Source organism: Takifugu flavidus, chromosome 19, assembly GCF_003711565.1.
Source record: "Takifugu flavidus isolate HTHZ2018 chromosome 19, ASM371156v2, whole genome shotgun sequence".
Taxonomy (NCBI): domain Eukaryota; kingdom Metazoa; phylum Chordata; class Actinopteri; order Tetraodontiformes; family Tetraodontidae; genus Takifugu; species Takifugu flavidus.
This window is the reverse complement of record NC_079538.1, coordinates 9,095,266-9,114,486: the sequence shown is the minus strand read 5'-3', so window position 1 is coordinate 9,114,486 and position 19,221 is coordinate 9,095,266. Positions and strand designations below refer to the sequence as shown.

The 19,221-nt window shown below is 45.2% G+C and overlaps 2 protein-coding genes across 6 annotated transcripts; both read left to right on the top strand.

Annotated features, from left to right (window-relative positions):
• Window positions 1-160: 160 nt before the first annotated feature.
• wdr26b (WD repeat domain 26b) lies at window positions 161-11,930 on the top strand. The gene is made up of 14 exons (XM_057016655.1): window positions 161-887; window positions 2,610-2,709; window positions 3,215-3,271; window positions 4,064-4,200; window positions 4,754-4,851; window positions 4,955-5,111; window positions 5,268-5,406; window positions 5,530-5,670; window positions 6,370-6,489; window positions 6,897-7,042; window positions 7,271-7,349; window positions 7,458-7,587; window positions 8,361-8,555; window positions 8,643-11,930. Exons 1-14 carry the CDS (start codon window positions 595-597, stop codon window positions 8,666-8,668), a joined length of 1,818 nt encoding a protein of 605 aa, XP_056872635.1. The 5' UTR covers window positions 161-594; the 3' UTR covers window positions 8,669-11,930.
• Window positions 11,931-12,292: 362 nt separating this feature from the next.
• fez2b (fasciculation and elongation protein zeta 2b) lies at window positions 12,293-19,182 on the top strand. 5 transcript variants are annotated; one of them, XM_057016662.1, is made up of 11 exons: window positions 12,294-12,686; window positions 14,488-14,596; window positions 14,666-14,782; window positions 14,884-15,025; window positions 15,359-15,486; window positions 15,589-15,738; window positions 15,922-16,002; window positions 16,315-16,390; window positions 16,462-16,527; window positions 16,701-16,729; window positions 17,055-19,182. In XM_057016662.1, exons 1-10 carry the CDS (start codon window positions 12,379-12,381, stop codon window positions 16,709-16,711), a joined length of 1,188 nt encoding a protein of 395 aa, XP_056872642.1. In that variant the 5' UTR covers window positions 12,294-12,378; the 3' UTR covers window positions 16,712-16,729; window positions 17,055-19,182. The 5 variants fall into 5 exon arrangements, 4 of the variants coding, with proteins under 4 accessions (XP_056872645.1, XP_056872642.1, XP_056872641.1 ...); XR_008947313.1 differs by having other exon boundaries at window positions 16,462-16,729; XM_057016661.1 differs by lacking the exon at window positions 16,701-16,729.
• The last annotated feature ends 39 nt before the right edge of the window (window positions 19,183-19,221 follow it).

Sequence of the window (19,221 nt, the reverse complement as noted above, 5' to 3'; positions counted from 1 at the left end):
TTTTAAGAAACAACAGGATAGATATCCAAAACCTTACTCGTCTTAGGTATTGCAATCATTTTTTAAGACTTGTTATTTTTATCAGTAAATTATGTTAACTTGGGACTCATGCGCCACCCCCGGATTATAATTCTACCCGGAAGCCTGCTAGTGTAGGAATTTCCGGTTACGTCAGAGCGTCAGAACTCCATTAGGGCTGCAGCTGTTATGAGGGAAACAACAACAAAAACGGCTAACTGACAGCGCCTCGGTAGTGACAGTTCTTTCTGAGTCCGACAACGAGGCCTAAATCCTGGAAACTTAACCTTCGTTTCCCACCCGGAGCTCCGCCGGCTTCTAACCACGGCCGCTCTCGGTGAGGAAACTCTGGCCTCCGCTTCCTCCTCCTCCGACTCGGACACCGGCGGAGCGTCGCCGCCCCCGCGGAAGAAGCACCGAGCCTCGGCGGCGGAGGGAGCAGGAGAGCCCGGGGCTTCAGCGCTTTTAACAGGCCTCTCAGGAGTTGTCTTAGGACTTGCAACACACTCTCCACATTCTCAGGCCACATCTACAATTCACTTTAACCGAAGTTTAGTCAACAGCTTAAGCAGCAACATGCAGTCAAACGGGGCAGGACAAGGACAAGAATCCTCAGAGCTTTCCTTTCTTAATAGTGCCCAGAACGGGGAGTCATCTTCGGCCGACGGAACCCATTCCAATGGTCTTCTCTCTAGCACAGACAACGGAACTAGTGTCGGTACAAGTAACGGATCATCGATCGGTCCCGGTTCGGGGACTTCGGCCTCGGGTTCGGAGGTCGGGTCGTTGAAAAAGAAAAAACGACTGTCGCAGGCGGAAGAAGATGTCATACGATTAATAGGGCAACATCTCCACGGACTTGGGCTAAAGTAAGTTTATTAAAAGTCGAAGTCAAAAGACATATGCATGTGACATAAGCATTAAACATCTGAAAATATAAATCACGCCATCATTGTGTCACAAGCAAAAAAATAGCGAATTAACAGGTGCTAAAAGCATTATTTGTGCGCTGACAGACACAAACATGGGGGGATGGGGTAGTTAGCTTCTGAGCTCGGCAGTTGCTGTAAAGAAGGGGTCCATCTTGCACAATAACAGCTAGCTCAAAGCTAACAGCATTAGCCTGCGCTGAAGCAGTGTCTTCATATAAATGTTAATACTGGTTGTATTATAAATCGGTATTATCCAGTTGCTTTGCCAGTAGCTACGGGGTGCACTTCAGCGTGCTGTATGTGTCACTTGTGCCGCGATGTTTTAACCAGGTTTGTTATTTGACTTTAGAATAAAAGCCGTCAACGTTACATCACTTGACGCTTGAAAAGGCTGTCCAGAGCAAAGACGACCCATAGAAATGTTCTGACACGGGAAGCATCTACCGTGACATCAGAATAGAGACATTCAGTTTGGCTTTATAATCAACCATTAAATTAGTCATTGGGTTTGTGTTGTGGGCTTCATTGGTCTTGTGTGTGTGTGTGTGTGTTTGGGGGGAGATAATGCAGAGAAAAGATTGGCTGCGTCGTGTGGGATGAACATGACTGGGTCGAACCGCGATCATGGTTATGAAAACTGCCCTGGTTATTTTAGTATTCTGAGTCCATCCTTTGAGCATCTGGAGCCTTCCTTTCGAGCTGCTCTTGCAATGGTCAAGTGAATCACACTCTTCTGGAGTCCTGTATTAATGTAAGCGAAATTGTGCATCATTATCTGCCCTCTGGGTGTCGGGAATTTGTCAGTAGTCTGACAAAGCGTGCACTTGGACGTGCGTGCATGTAAAGACAGCACTCAGTACCGTGGGCGACAGCCCCTAATTGTGCACAATCGTTAGGTCTTGTGGCAGCTGGAGAATTTGATTTTTCTCAGCTTTTTCAGGAGAAAAGCCTGTTCATTCTAATAATAGCGCCAAGGGATTTTTCAAGAAATGCGTGGCTATACCCTTCTTATAAATTGATGGACACTTGGATAGTTAAGTGGAGCTTCCTTGACAGTCCATTATAAAAGGCAGGTTAGTGGTGCAGGGTTTACAGAAGGATGCATGCCTCTGGCTGGTATTAAACACGGCCTCCTCATTTTAGCTGGGGAAATGGAATGGATGTGTGCAGCAGCCCGCTGGGAGACTCGACACCGAGCTGCTGCGCCACTCCATTGATACCTGATGATGTCATCACACGAAGGTGCCAGCCACCTCCATCTCCGACCCATTACCATTATCACACGCTCACGCGTCTCAGCTGACCTGTTTGTGTTGGTTGAGCGTGTAGCAGGGGCCATATTTAGACGGATGATTAGAGCTGAAAGGGTGATGTCAACTGCAGTACAATCTCCTACGTTGTGTAAAAAGGGCTCTGGTAACAGTCCTGCTACTAATTTTTAACTGTGGACACTGGTGAACCGACAATCATAATATATTTGCTGCACCGACACTATTTTCTTTTTTTTTACAGGTTGTTTAATTGACAGCCCAGTCGTGAACAATTGTACCTTTTTCTTCAGAGATATTATAAGAAAGGCATTATTATATTTGAAATAATTCCAGTGAGGTTCCCCTTTTTTAAATATAGCAGACTAACTTTGATTTTGTGTCTCCGTAGTCAGACAGTGGACCTGCTTATGCAGGAGTCAGGATGCCGGCTGGAACACTCTTCAGCTACCAAGTTCCGCAACCATGTTATGGAAGGGGAGTGGGACAAGGTGGGTTTGTGGTTACCATGGTTGCATACTATTAAACCTTTTTAGAGACGGGGGTTGTCAGTGGTTACTTTTTAATTTGGTCAATTTTTCAAATGTATTTTCCTAGTTGCATGCATGCGAGCTCCGGGGAAACGGAACTTTTAAAATGGATCTTTGTAGTAAAATGTTTAAGTCGCCTTGTAAAAACTTTGTGAATAATAACTCAGCCAAAACACTGAGCCAGAGAGTGGTAGCAGTTTTGTTGTGATTCTCTGGTTCAGGAAATCAGACTTTCTGACCAGGCTAATATTGTGAGTAAGATATAAGGAAGGTGTTTTGCAGTCATTTATTACTGTTATTATTATTCTGGTAACAACACCTGGGAATCAAATTATTAAGGGCTTACTTTGTTTACATAAAAACAGTGACATGCAAATACTTTTTCCCCGACTCCATGCAAACTGCTGAGCTAACCATTTGTTTTTCTGTCCCTCCTATCTATCACACTCTCTTTGTTTTGTTCCAGGCTGAGAATGATCTCAATGAGCTGAGAGCATTGATGCATTCTCCCAACGCTATTGTGGTAAGCTTCCCTCCCTCAACACAAACTGGACTGCGTGTCTGTCTTTCGGCTTTTTTAGGCACGACTGGAGCTTCTAGAACGATTCCTGTTGTGAAACGGATTAAATTGTCCTCAGTGGCATCTCCATTACACAAAATGTGGTTCCTTTGATCAAATTTCTCCTCCAAAAGAGAACAATCTACTTAGAGCTGAAAAAAGGCTTCAGGAAATACATGAAGTATTGTGATTTTTGGAAAACTTGTGTTAGATTTCTTAATATAGAGGAATGGTGTGGTTTGATAAGTTTAGACTATAAGATGGGGAATTGATTTGTCTCCAGCTAATTAGCTCAGGTAGTGTGCTAATTAGAAGATATGGTTAGCTTCCAAACCGGTTCCTGATGTTGCTGTCAGATGTCTCTGGGTTAGATGTTGGCATACTCTATTTGGACAAATGAGATAACAGAGGTGGCTGCTGATTTTCATCTGTGTGTTCAGCGTAGGTCGCCATTTTAGACTGTCTGGCTTCAGCAGGCCTGTGTTATTAATGTCAACTCAGGTAACTTACAGAAGGCCACAGGCTCAGTCGCAGGTGCACGTGGAGCATTTGCCCTTTTCACACAGGCTTCTCGGATAAGCAGTATTCCTATACATTTAAAGATTTTAATTACCTTCAAGCTATAAAAACCAGACTGATAGTATCTATGGTTGAAATCATTAATTTATGTAAATTTGTGACATGCAACATTAATTTAAGCGTATTTTTTAATTCCTCTTTTACTCACCTCTTCTTTCTCTTTTCTCCTACACTCAGCGTATGAAATTTCTGCTGCTACAGCAGAAGTATTTAGAATATCTGGAGGATGGCAAAGTTCTCGAAGCTCTGCAGGTGCTCCGAGGAGAGCTGACACCGCTCAAGTATAACACGGACCGCATCCACGTCCTTAGCGGGTACTGTTACCAGTTGATATTACATTCCTGCCATCACTGTCATAAAATAGTCATCAGGCAGCTTTTGGGTTGTTCTGCAGTCACTCATTTTAAAAAAATGGCTTGACTTGACTTGCAAAGAAGAGAAAATGTTTTTATTTACCTCTCAGTATACTCATGCTTCTATTTTATACCGTTTTTGTGATGTTCTGTAATCTCACAACATCCGTCCAGTGCATAATCAAATCAGTTCAGATGGATTGATCACAACATTCTTGTTTGTCTTAATAGTCTGTTACTCAACAGAATAATTAAATCACTTACCGCGGCTTAATGAACAACTGTATCTTTTGTTAGATATTCTGTGCTATAGCTATACTGTGGTGCCAAAGGTGATGTTTTACCTTCTTGATTTTAAGCAGCAATCAAGTAAAAACATTGACATTACATGCAGAAAACAAAAATGTGGTTGTGTTTTTGGTAGAGAAATCGACATGCCTTTTCTTCAGTTTGCTTCATGTACTGAGACTTTTGCTTGTAATACTTTAACCCTTGACTCTGGGGCTGGATGCAGGTACCTAATGTGTAGCCATGCAGAGGATCTGAGAGCCAAGGCAGAGTGGGAAGGCAAGGGCGCCACGTCACGCTGCCGGCTGCTCGACAAGTTACAAAGTGAGGAGACGTGTCTAAAGTCCAAGGCTGTAGAGTGCTAACAGTTGAAGAGGATTGTTAAGAATATGGAAGTGAATGAAACCACTCATATTTGTCCTTGTAGCGTACCTGCCGCCCTCTGTGATGCTGCCTCCTCGAAGGTTACAGACTCTGCTGAGGCAAGCAGTGGAGCTGCAGATGGACCGCTGCCTCTATCACAACACCAAGCTGGACAGTAACTTGGACTCAGTCTCTCTTCTGCTCGATCACGTCTGCGGCAGGTTGTTACCTTACAGCTAAAATGCTGCTGGCTTACATTCTTTAGCCAATATCTGTTTATGATTCTGTTGTCAGTGGCCTCCTGTATAATAACATTATATGGGGACCTAGACTTAAATGCAGTTTTCCTTAACCATTCCCATTTTTGTGTGTGACAGGAAGCAGTTCCCCTGTTACACTCAACAGATCCTGACAGAGCACTGTAACGAGGTGTGGTTCTGCAAATTTTCAAATGATGGCACCAAACTAGCTACTGGCTCCAAAGACACAACTGTCATTATTTGGCAAGTGGAACCTGTAAGTGTTTTTCTCTTTCCATTTTTAAGGAATAAACATGTACTTTACGGGTTTGAGCAGAAACGTTGCATTAATGTGTTTCAAGTAAGTTTTTCTTAACCTGTCCATCCCATCACGATGTAGGAGAGCCATCAGTTGAAGCTGCTACGAACCCTGGAAGGTCATGCATATGGGGTCTCCTACTTAGCCTGGAGTCCCGATGACGTCTACCTGATTGCCTGTGGACCTGACGACTGCTCTGAGCTGTGGATCTGGAATATTCAGGTAACATTAACACCAACGTTTTGGAATAAATACATCCCATAGTAGGTGGCACCTATCTGCTTGTTATATACCATCTCTTACTTGTTAAGTTTCTCATAGAAAACATGTACAAAAGCCTGCATCTGTAATATCCAAGATGGTAAATATTATGTTTAGATTCAGTTCAAGGTTAATACATTTTTCCAGAGTTACTATATAGGCAGAAGGTTCTTAGTAATTTGGTTTAGCCCGACTAAATCAGCTCAGAGTAGTTTGAATGTAGTTTGAATGTAGCCCGACTGCCACCCCCTTAGCTCGGTTGTGAGTTGACTTACTAGAGCATGTGGGTGGCGACCCAACAACAAGTTAGAATAGTGCAAATTACCACCTGGTGGGGACGAAGTGGTTTGATACCACCCATAATCCAGCCTCTGCAAACTAGACAGAAAGTCCGGTTGCATAAATTATGCACGCCATTCGAGCAAAAAGTGTAGTCCAATATCGATGCTCAAAGGCTCGTAATGACCTCCTCTCCTCTCCTCTCCTCTCCTCTCCTCTCCTCTCCTCCTCTCCGCTCCTCTCCTCCCCTCCCCTTTGTTTTTCCTCCTACTCTACCCTCCCCCACCATTACTTAATGTTCATTCCTGGTGTCTCCCTTCCCCCTCTATTTTTTCCTCTCTGCATTTTGAATACGTATTTGCAAATCATCTTCTGGACCAGACGGGGGAGCTGCGGACTAAAATGTCACAGTCCCATGAAGACAGCCTTACCAGTGTAGCCTGGAATCCAGACGGCAAGCGCTTTGTCACTGGTGGGCAGAGAGGACAGTTTTATCAGTGTGTAAGTCGACCATTATTATGTTTTGGTGTTAAATGCAAATGCGTCATACATTTTATGCCCAAGAATTGTCCTGTCTTGTACTTTTAAAGGCACAGGAACAGGATGATGATGAGAGATGAAAGACATTGTATATTAGTCAGTGATATTTAGGTACCGTATATAAACCTGATCAGATTTGGTGAGCTTTTTTCCAGACAGAAACCCGTATAAATGTGTCTTTAATACAGCCTTTCCATTGGTGTGATCTACAACAGACTAGTAGTTAGATGAAAAGAAGCAGCCTGGCCTATATAACTTAACAAATGTTTTGTCTCTGAACCATGCCTTCCTTTGAGTGGAGAAAAAGCACGAGTGAAACACAGTTGTTGTTCCAGATCAAATGAGGGGTTTGCTGTTTGTGTTGTCAGGATCTTGATGGTAATTTGTTAGACTCTTGGGAGGGTGTGAGAGTGCAATGCCTGTGGTGCCTGAGTGATGGGAGAACAGTGCTGGCCGCAGACACCCACCAAAGGATCCGAGGGTACAACTTTGAGGACTTGACCGACAGAAACATGTATGTACTGCATCTTATGATGTTTGGGTTGTAGTTCAAAGACTTGGCCAGCAGGTGGCACACTCTGCTACTTTTCTAATAAAAGCTGTCCAGTCTAACGTGTTTGGACTGATAAATACTATTCAATGTAATTATTATCATATAAGTATTTTCTTCAATTATCCATGTCTTCTCATGATCATGATACATTACTACAGTGACTTTCTGCATGTTGCTTTTCCTCCACAGAGTACAAGAGGACCACCCCGTTATGTCTTTTACAGTTTCAAAAAATGGGAGATTAGCTTTGTTAAATGTAGCAACTCAGGTAATTTGTTTTTCTGTTATCGTTTAATTAGCTTAAGAGCTCTGTGCAACGTTTTTGAGACAATTCGTGCAACACATTTTTCTCATTATGGAGTCATCTTCTTTTTAGGGAGTGCACCTCTGGGACCTGCAAGACCGGGTGCTGGTGAGGAAGTACCAAGGTGTGACCCAGGGCTTCTACACAATCCACTCCTGCTTAGGAGGGCACAACGAAGACTTCATCGCCAGCGGTAGTGAAGGTAAAATCATAAAGCTGAGATAATACTCTAGAATATTACATTTAACAGGAGCCATAGATCTTGGTGCTCCTTCTAATTTCATTTGGTCTTCACATTGATTGGTGACTGTCAAGTAGATACCAAACCGCTGCTAAATTAAGTTCTGATTATTATTATTGAGTTTTATTGAAAGCAAGGGAAAAAATGAAGCCATAAATTGGCATGTAAAACACTTTAAATCCAACAGAAAGCATTCTGGGCTTATAAAACCTGCTTTGGCCCTGAGCACTCAATAGCAGCTTCATGCAGGGTACATTTTTTAAAATTTTAAATCTTAAGAGATTTTTTATTGGTTGGTGACACCACACAAAGATAAAATCAGGCATTGACCAGTTGTGATCATACTGCGTGTGATGGGTTCCGATATTCTCAATGCAGCACATCACACCCATAAAAATTCTGTCCCACCACTGATGTAGAATCTCATCCTCCAAGCCAGAAATCTCTCATGCTCACATGTGATCTAACAAAAACAAAGAAAAGAAAGATAGAGAAAACTGAAACACACAGGAAGCAACATGGAACATGGAACATGCTTTTCCCACACATGTGGAGATTTTTGGTCTTAAAAACCGAAGGAGTTTAATATTTATAATACCTCAGACCACCAATCTGGAAAACAGCAGGCCAATTATCGTTCTGTGTGTACCGCGCACATACCCACACATGACAAATTGACTGTTTACCATTACGAACTTCCTCCTGTTTTGTTTGCTGGCTTTCTTCAACTCCAGACCACAAAGTCTACATCTGGCACAGACGTGGAGAGTTCCCCCTTGCTGAGCTGACAGGTCACACGCGCACAGTCAACTGCGTGAGCTGGAACCCAACAATCCCAGGACTAATGGCTTCTGCCTCAGATGACGGCACAGTGCGCGTCTGGGGTCCTGCACCGTTTATCGATTCACCAGAGGCAGACGGACTTAACGGTAGCTGTAATAGTATGAGCAGCTCAGAATAATTACCATGGATCTGAATTTGTCTCTGTATTTATTTATTTTGTGTTATGTTGTCAGAAAACTGCAGTAACATGGACAGTTGATGGTCGTATTCTGGATCAGATGACGTCTCTAACAACAATCCCAGAATCAACAAGACGAATGGAAAATCTGAACACGGCGAAAGAAATCGATCACCAACTTAAAGCATGTCAAGAATAACAACCGCAGCCCACTGAGACAAAAGAGAAAACAACAAGAGCAAAAGATTTGTCTTCTGACCGATTGAGACTAAATGGTGGAGTTGATGACGGATACTGATCCTGACCAAGAGGAAAGCCAGTCAGTACCCAGTGGGACATGACCGCCCTGTACTGGTGAGCTGTAATGGCTGTTCTCCTGCTTCAACCAATGCTTCCCCCCCCCCCCCCATCCCAGTGCAGTGTCACCGGCCATGCCAGGCCCTCGGAAACCCATCTCCACCTTGAGCTCAGAGCGTCCCCTTTGATGCCATCAGACACCATGCAGACTAGCTGTTGGACTACATCTGTCTGCCTGATTGTCTCCCAGTACACGTGCGTCTCAGTGGAAATGGGCGGGATGCTGTCGGGGAAGGAAGCTGCATAGTGGGATACAGCAAAACTTCGTCACGTGTGTATTTTCCCCACTCTGTTGCTTCTGTTGTTGGTCAAAGGCCAGCAAACCCACCGAGAACACGCTAACTGACCAGCTGGCGAGGAACACATAAAAAAGGCTATGCTAAATGTTGGATTTTTTTATAATAGTCATTGCATAATTCTCATTTATGAGGTGAAACTTAGCATAAGTAGTGCCCAAGGAAAGCTTTGGTGTGAAGATTCCAGTTTTCTGTTTCATTACATTAGGAAGATAAACTTTTTACTCTTTAATTTAACGTCTAACACGGAGATGCTGTAATGTTAAAACATGCAGCCAAGCCCCTCTGTTGTACTCGCTACCGCACAACTCCATCACATCAGCCTAAGAGGATGAGGACAGGGATTCACACATCGGCGCTGCTGGCGGGGGTCAGACGTCAGCGTGGTGGGTCGGGACCTTTTTAAATCCACACGAACCGCTTCAGTTGACTGCTGTCCCTCTGCGTGCGTGAGAGCGTGAGAGAGGTTATGCATGCACACATTAGCGAGAGTTGACTTTTGCGATTGCAGGTTTAATTTGGATGTGTGCTCAATTCACACCAGCAGAAATATCCGCCACCCCCCACCCCACTCCACACCCCATCTCCTTTCCCTAAACTCCTAATCCGTGGGTAAAATTGTAAGAGGATTTTAAAACAATTCTAAGTTCTCCAAAGCCCCATAAGGACCTCTGTCTGTGGAACAAAGATGACTTGAGAGCCATTTTGTAAAAGAAAAACTTTTCTTTAATCTGGGGCTTTAATTTTTACACTGAAATTTGTTTCTGTTTACCAAGTGGCATTCAAATGGCACTAAATTACTGGCAGCACAACATTCTTCCGGGGACACAAATAGCTTAAAAAGCAAATCTGAATGAGACTTGGTTCACAATCCGTTAATGCTGTTGTCTCATTAGCACGGTGATTCCTTCTATATGGAACGATGACAATGGATTTATTGGATAAGCCGCTAGAAGTGACAGCATTGACCAGAAAACACTCTGTAAGCGGTGTTAGTGGAGTGGTTGCAATCCTAAAAACACACAAACTGCCTTCACATCCATACAGCTGCACACAACCCTTTGGTTTGTAAGACATCCAACCGTTGTTGCACTTTTAGTAGTCTTTCTGCTCTCTTGCACCTCGTGGCATCCATAAGTGTTCTCGCAGGCTTATGGTCGCCACACTTAATGTCACGGCGGTTGAAAAGGTCGCGTTGGCAAAGGCTCAAGACCCTGATGGGAAATTGCTAAAGGCACTCCTTCATTAGGCCTCTATGCATCCAAAAGCAGTGACTGATTATCTTGTAGATATGAAACAAACTGAGCCTCACACCGAGGGTACCAATCCCAGGGTTTAGAGAGACGTCCCCAGTAAAATATCCCCCACCATGTTCTCCAGCCATGTTATTCAGCGGTCATTCAAAGCTTTCTTCCTCCCTTTTCAGGGTTTGTAATGGCTATTTGCTACAGACTGCTATACAGTGAAACTTGTTTAAAACCAGTGCTTTTCTGTTTTTATTGAATTTTTTGTTACTTTTTTTTTGACATTATATCATTTTTGGTTGACCTATCCTTGTATGATCATATTAAAATATAACCAGACATTTGGAGTGCTCTTTTTTTTTGTCATCTTTATTAACCCAGTTGTCTTTCTTCTTTGTGTTTGGTTGTGTTTTTTTATCTAAATCACTAAGGCGCAATGAATATGCACAGTAACACCCATGCCAGTTGAAAAGGGAAGAGTTAAGAGGAACTGTGTTACTTACAATCAGGTCTTTCGATCTACCCACCCCTCGCCTTTAATAGTTCCCTTCATGTAAAAGTCGAGTTTCTCGCATGTCTGTATTTGACTCAAATCTCCCTCTTGGTGTTCAAACTGTTGATAGATTTGACCCCCTTCCTGGGCCAAATCCCCCGAGGCAGATCTGTGTTTTCTGTAGGACCCCCGTGCCACACTGGAAGCCTATTTCAGCTCCTCCACTGCAGATTGAGTTCACACCTCTCGTTGTTTGACTGGATTTTCAAGGCAAAACTTCCACTTAAACGAAAAAGATTCAAAAAACGAGTTTCTGTAAAACAGTTTATTTGCTGGTGGTCAACATTATGTCTGTATGCAAACTGGTGTCTGCTCTTCGCCTTTGAGTTTACAAGGAAGCTGCAAGTGATTATCAATGTCTTACTATTCTCAGAGGCGATCGTGGTGGCAGGTGGGGGCTGGGAACACTGGGGAAGGGCTTAACGTAGCGTCTCTAAACGTCTTGGGCGAGGGTGGGAAGCGGGTGATGTGTGGCTTTGCATCCATTGTGTTATTTACAAAAGTGATTGTACCGTTTTGTATTGTTGTGTAGGAGAAAAAATGTATGCATATTTTCAATAAAACATTCAGGGTTTTGAGGGAGAGAAAAAAAGCCCAGTGAGTCTTGGGGCAAGAGATTGTAAAAGACAAAGTTTGAGACAGTTGCAAGAGATGGCATCCCTCCCACCTCTGAAGGAAAAAAACAGACCCAGAAGGGCTCAGATTCACTGCTTTTGCCAAAGCATGTGTCAAAGGGCATCCCGTGGGTTTTACTCGTGTCTTTATTCTTTGTATTCAGTCTTTTTTTTCTCTTGAGAGCAATGTCTGAGGCCAAACCGACTGGTAAAAGGCTATCTTCAATGCCATTAGGAATAATGAACAATTGCCAATAAAGTGACATTATTTTGAGTAAAGTGTTGTTCTCCACCTCCTGTTTTGAAGTTCAAAGACATGAATAAATAATCAAGAACTCGGTAGTGCGAATCCATTGAAATGAGACCTTTAACGCGACACAGCGTCCTTTCATGTTGCCTTACACTTTTAGGCGCTTTTCTTTATAACCACTGCACGCTACTGTTACCCGGTGTTCAATTTGGGCGATTGGATTAAAATTCATGAGGAATTTGGCGAAACAAATCGACATTCTCAAAGGAAATACTGAGCTTGTTCCAGTACCAGCGCGGTACGGGCTTGTTTACATCCCTTGAAAGTGGGAGGGGCGTGCACCATGCGTCACAAGACCACGCCCACGCCGCCGTCTTCCTTGACTCCCTTCTTCACCGCCCACTCGCGAGTCTGGAAGCCGAAGCAGGAGCGCGTTCAGGGGGCGAAGTTAGTCTCAAACCAGCCTTAACGGCAGTCATGGCGGCGCCGCTGGCCCAGTTCGACGAGGATTGGCAGGATTTTAACGAGTTCAAGCCACCCTCGGCGTCGGCGGACCAGTTGGACCAGCTGAACTCAAACGTGGTCGACTCGGCGTCAGGCCTCGACGATTTCTCCGACCTCGACAACAGTTTCTCCGGGGAGATATGCAGCTTCAAGTCGATGGAGGACCTCGTCCACGACTTCGACGAGAAGCTGACAGTGTGTTTCCGAAATTACAACACTACGACGGAGGATATAGCCCCCATTAAACCCATCACGGAGGACAATTACCTCAAAGACGACGAGTGAGTGCGAATTTAAATGTTGTTTTTATTCATAGCAAGTTGTAATCTCCCTGTTAGCTTTAGCAGCCTAGCCTCGGTGGGTCAGGCTAATGTTGATGTTAGCTTAGCTGCAATCACTTCTGTCCAAAGTTTGGAACTTTGGCGAGATGTTTTTAGGACGAAATATCCCCCCTGTCCTCCGATATTTTGAGATCGGCCATGATTTAGCTTATGTTTGATTCTTGTATGTAAAAATGACCGCAGAGTTATCAATTTGGTTACACATGCAATATAACTTAGCCGGAGATGAAAAGTGGGTGTCTAAAGTGCCACGTTTACAGTACTGAATTTCTCACTAGAAATGACTTATGAAACCACTCGTCCATAAACGTTATATTGGAGTAACTCCGTGTTTGTTGCACACAGGCTGAAGTCATTCATGGTTTCACCCTGATCTTCCAGTGGCTGCTGTTATTTTCACACTCATCCCACACAAACATGCAAATCTCACTGTCACGAACACGGCCGTGCAGAGAGCAGCATTAACGTGGAATTGCAGCTCTCTCGGGCCTGATCATACAGTGAAACTTCCTCTATGTCACCATTAATATTAGTCATGCATGTTCCCAACAATGCTGCCAATCTCTTTGCGGTGTGACGGACATGAATTGTGAAATAAGTTCCGTTTTTATTGAGCAGCATTTGCGAACATTTGAGCCATGATGATTGAGAATCTTCACAGACATTTAAGCCACTGCTAAACACTCATCCAGCAGGATACATTAGATGTATCACCCTGAAATTTGATTTAGATTTACTTACTGTCAAAAATATTGCAACTAGATTGGCGAGAATGTAGTGAAACGGACAAAGGAACATCCGCGGTTATTTTAGTCCAAAAAGACAGGAAGGAGAGGAGCAGGAGGATAATTGGACAGCAGCCCAGTGAAGCCCGGAGAGCAGCGCCAGGATCGGTGGAGGTCTTTTCTGGTTGACTGCACCCTGGAAGACGTGTCCAGGCTCTTAATGAGTCCTCCAGTAACACTGAGACCAACAACAGGGCCGACAGGGGAGATGTGTTCACGTGTATCCGTGCACGTTTGGGTGTCCATGGAGAAAGATGCACGCGTTGGAGCAGAGCTGTCCATGTGAATTGTGCAGTTGCACATTTGTGTTCAAGTAGATCAAATGTCCACGAGAAAAACACAAAATGGTGCATTGAAACCTTGTTATTTTAAAAATGCACGTGCACGCCGAGAATCAGCTTTGTCACACAATCACGTGTCCTTGAGCTTGGGGAGGAAAAATATCCCCTGCCCTATTTAGGACCGAGCAGCCCCCGACACCCCAAGCTGTGCGCTTGAGGGAGAAACGTGCGCGGGGTTACATAAACATTGGTCTGCGAACGTGTGTGAGGAAGAGGCGAGTTGTGGTGATGCAGAGCGAGTGTGACACATGGGTTCACAGCGCCCTCCTCGCCCTGCCCGCAGCGCCCCCATCCAGCAGGAAGCAGCCCGAGACGTGAAGCACTGTTGTTGCAACTGTTGTTGCGTATCTGCACACACGCACACAAGTTGTTGCCTTTACCTTTGATCAATGCGCACGTGTCGATGATGTCACTGTTCCTGAATCGGTGGTATCCAGCCACGTACGGGCTGAACACCGGTTTCCTGTTTCCAGGTTGTAACGACACAAACACGCCGGTGTTGTCGGCGTAAAGAAATGGAACGTGCTTGTGAAAGCGACACGGGAGGGGGGGGGGTGACCAGACAGATGGACGCATTATAAAGTTCTGGTCTCACGCTGTCCCCCTCTGTTCCAGGGTATGGAACACTCTGACGGATAATTACGGCAACGTGATGGCCGTGGACTGGAAGACGTCGCACACCCGCAGCCTGCACCTGCCCATCCTCAACCTCGCCGATCGGGAGGTAGCGCAGTCGCTTAACGACACAATCTGCTCGGCCGGTGATGTCTCACACGACCTTCTGATCCAACAGAAACTGGAGAATCAGTCTCTGGATCTGTCTGACGACGAGGAGCTGAGGGAGCAGATGGACATGCACTCCATCATCGTTTCCTCCATCAGCGACGAGCCGCTTTTCACAGCTGAGCAGGTGGGTCGGGTTGCCGTGGCGCCGGTGTTTACCACGCAGGACTTCCTTCTAATCCTGACTGTAATAACGGGGGGGGCATCTGCGTCCATTCCGTGGTTCAGGTGATAGAGGAGATCGAAGAGATGATGCAAGAGTCTCCAGACCCCGAAGACGACGAGAGCCCCTCGCAGTCCGACCTCTCCGTGCTCTCCCAGGACCTCCACGCTATGAAGAGGTCCGGCTCCAACAGCAGCTGCGAGGACCGTGAGTCTCTCCCAGGACCGGCGGTGCACGAGGCGAACAGTCAGACGTTATCGATGGCCGACTAAATAGGCCAAACCGTCCTGCACACCAAGAAACAGCCAGGCGCTCACGCAGCAGCCTTCTTATGTAATGTGTGACAAATGCAAACCAGCTGCTAATCTAAAGCCTTTGTGTGAGCGCTCACATCCCAAATCTACTATATTTCTCTTCAAGAGGCGTCAGAACACACGTCCTCTACACAGCAAAGAAAGGCCACGTTCCATTTCTCTCACAATAGGCTTCAATCCTCGATCCCCGGTTTATATTGAAGGTTAATAACTCTGTACGTGTCAGGGCTGCGTCGGCTGTCTGCGTCTGAACTGACGGAGACGCTGCAGGAAGTGGAGACGGCGATCCGGCGCTACAGCGAAGAGCTGATCCAGGCTCTGGCTCTGCGCGACGAACTGGACTACGAGAAGGAGGTGCTGAATTTGAACGCGCCGTCTCCTTTTTATTCCTACCAACCAGTTTTTTTCATGCAATTCGCCGTCAGTTCAAGCCGTAAAACCAGTTTCTGAATCCAGGTGAAGAACAGCTTCATCTCGCTGCTGATCGACGTGCAGAACAGGCAGAAGGAGCACCGGGAGCTGCTGCGCAAAAAGAAGAAGATCAGAAGCACCACGACAACCGGGCCCAACGGCCAGAGAACCACCAGCACGCACATCCCGGGAACGGTGAGTCACGCCGACGTAGGAGGCGTAACGACGAGCCTTTGGCGTGTGATGGTAACAAAGCGCGACGCGTGGCCTGGCTTTTCTCCAACGCCGAGGCTCTGGTGAACCTTCTTCCTGTCTGCTAAAAATAGAAGCCTCCTCATCTGTCTGCTCTCTTTTCCCTCCTTCCTCTGCTCCTCGTAGCTCCTCACTCTGGAGGGACTCTCCAATGTCATTCACAATGGCCTCCGTCAAACTTTTGGCAGCACAGGAGGGGACAAACAGGTGCCCCCGCTCTTTCTTCTGTTGGCGTCTCAGCTGCTGACCCCTGACCTTTGGTTTCCCTTGGATCATCGCTTTTACGTTTGCTTGTTCACAGCTTTCATTTGGGGGGATTTTTCATCAATTGTTATTATTTGATCTCGTTTTCTGTCCCGTTGCCATTTTCTTGTTTTTAAAACCCATCATCTTTGATTTGAAGTGTGTTTATTGTCCGTTTTTACTGTCAGAAATGGTCTTTTTTTATATTAAATGAGAAATGACACTCGGCATGTGTGAATATTGCCCCTCTTGTCTGACTCGCTGCTCTTTCTTCAGTATCTGACCACTGTGATCCCGTATGAGAAGAAGGCCGGAACCCCGTCCGTGGAAGACCTCCAGATCCTCACAAAGAGTGAGCCTTTCCCTGCAGCTTTAGTTCTACCCTCCACGCCCTTTGCTAACACGCTCTCCTCCACCTGCTAGTCCTGCACGCCATGAGGGACGACAGTGAGAAGGTGCCTGCGCTGCTGACAGACTACATCCTCAAAGGTAAACGCAGCGGCCGCCCCCTTCCTATGAGCGCCTGGGAGTACCGCCACTAAAGCAGGGCCAGAGCGAACCTGGACACTTCACATCAGATTTGAGAGAGAAGTCATGTTTTTGGGCTTGTGTTGACCTTTTGCCTTCCTTGTCTTTGGCCTGTGCTGCACTGTCCCGGGCAGCTCTGGTGTGAGAGCGGTGGAAGCTCGAGGTTTGTGAGGCACATTAACACGGACTCTTCCTCACCTCCGGCCTTCTAGTCCATCCCTTTCTCTTCTCTCCCCTCACCAGCTGTGCCGTAGCATCGCTTGTGTCTGCACTAGCCTCCCCACAAACAGCAGCACACACACTAACACACATCTTAGTCCCACGTCGCAGCGAAGCAGGTGGTAGCAGCTCTCCGCCCGTCTGCCTCCGCTCTCACTCCCACACATCGTCCCTGTGATAGTCGCTCTTCCATTATTCCCTCCTGCAGATCGCACAGCGCCGTCCCGCAGCGCTCATCGTCATTGGCGCCTCTGCTCTTGTCTCCACAGTTCTCTGTCCCACGTAGAGCCCACAGCGCGTTTCCAGAACCGGCCGTCGCATCTACAGTCGAGGGCTCCGCAATCTGGGAGAAGCCAGAAAATGGGATTAAAAACTAAATCCTTCTTTATATTTTTAACACTTTCCTTGTGGATATTTTTTTTTTTACTTTTCCTCTGTTACTCCTACTATTTTAATTCTCCTTGAGCTGTAGATTGATTTTTATTGTTCTATTTTACTTTTTTAATCCCCCTGTATGATCTGACTGCACGGTGTTTTGTCTGTTTAATCCTAATAGTCAGTATTATCCTAACGTGTGTCTGGGCATCGCATCCTGTTTTTAAAGAGAATTCACAAGCATTTATAATCCTTCGCTGACATAATGGTAGATTGTGTTTGATGTCTGGGGATTGAAAATACTCGCTCCTAAGAGCAAAACCCTTTAATTTGAAGATCCCGGATCACCAGTCCGCCCCTCTTTGCATGTGGATTCGGGCTTCGCGCTCACCCGTAGCTGCTAGGTGAATGTTTAAATGAGATATTTTGTATACAAATAAGAGAAATTGCACAGTTTTGAGATCTTTGTACTTTTTGAAAAAAGGGAAACAGGAAGTCGGCACGAACAAACGCAGAGAGAATATTTTTGGAGAAGGGACCCGTTTTGTAGAGAGATTATCAACTTTTCCGTAGCTGCTATTTGCAATATTATGTCGTAAATGATGACCTCTGGGCCCTCGTGTTGTGACCTCCATCTTGCACGACTTCATCAGTTCCCCCTGGAGTCCTCATTATATGAGTCGGATAACCTTGAGAACGTTTTTGCTTTAGCAGAAACCGACCGATCTCATAAGCATTAGCTTCGTTAAGCTTCTATTTAAATATGTAGGAGTGTGTTTTAACCTGTATGTAGATTTTTTGGTAGCATTTCAGCCTGTCAGTGATCTAGTGATGTAGAAGTGGAACACGTAGCCGTACGTCTCCTTAGGTTAGCATAAGTACGTGATGGATCCTGTTCCATTCTTTTACCTTACTCATCGCCGTGAGGATATTCAAACTAAGGTTTTACACATTGCACCTGGATTTCCTCACCTTTCACAAGATGGTACTATTTTACGCCATTAGTATTTTTAGAAGTAGCGTTGTCAGTGATAAGTCAGGCTTTTTTACACTTCGGCCCAGCAACACACACCTCAAACTAACGCTGATGATGCTGGGCATTATGCAGGATGTTTCATCTCTCCCGTATTTATGGTTGTGAACCAGCGACTACAGGTGCACCACACACCAGCAGATCAGGTTGAGTCGAGCTCTCAGGTGTTGAGGGTTTTTTGGGGGTTTTTGTACAGACGTCGGCTCGCTGCACTCGTGATTTGACTGAACAATCCAGTGGAGGTGATCAGGGACGCATCACTGATGTTTGTTAATAAATGCATTTCAATATCAGTCCCTGTAGCAATAACAGCAGCTGGGAGAGGCAGGTCAGCAACGCCGGTGTAGATGCAGTTCCAGTGTGGGGCTTGAGCTCTTAAAAATCCAGTAGATGAGCTTATCAATGATACTTTTAATGGTTATTTAGCATAAGCAGTTCTGTCACTCTATGATTAGCAGAAAGGACAAAAAGGGAGGTGATGAGACTCAGCTGGAAGATCAAACAGAGGGTTCGTGGAAGGAAGGCAGAGCTTGTATGTTTATTTATGGAGATCTTAAGTTTTTATATAATATTGCAAGCTTTGGAACGGATAACTTAGAATGTGCTACATGCACTTTTATATTGCTTTTCTTGTTTACAGGAAGGTTAATCTCAAAGAAAAGGGAGCACCTTTGAAGCAGTTTGTAACTCTTTATCTACACAGTAGCTTCCACATATCAGTGAAGGCACCATTTAGAGATCTGTCGACATACAAGACAAGTAATGGAGGAATAGTCGGCCTTGTTAATGCTTGAGACTTTTGTACTTTAAACTCCTTTTTCTGATTTAAGACACCAAGGTTTCCCTGGTCTGGGGGGTTGTGTTTACTGTCACATGGTACTGCAGTATATTAATTTATTATGTAAATGTTTTGTAACAATATGATTTCATGTACACGTGTTCTGTTGCACTGCAGCTCGTTTCAAATAAATTAATATGTGAAGAATCTAGCCACAACTTGTACGTGTGTGTATTCAAAATTTCAGTAG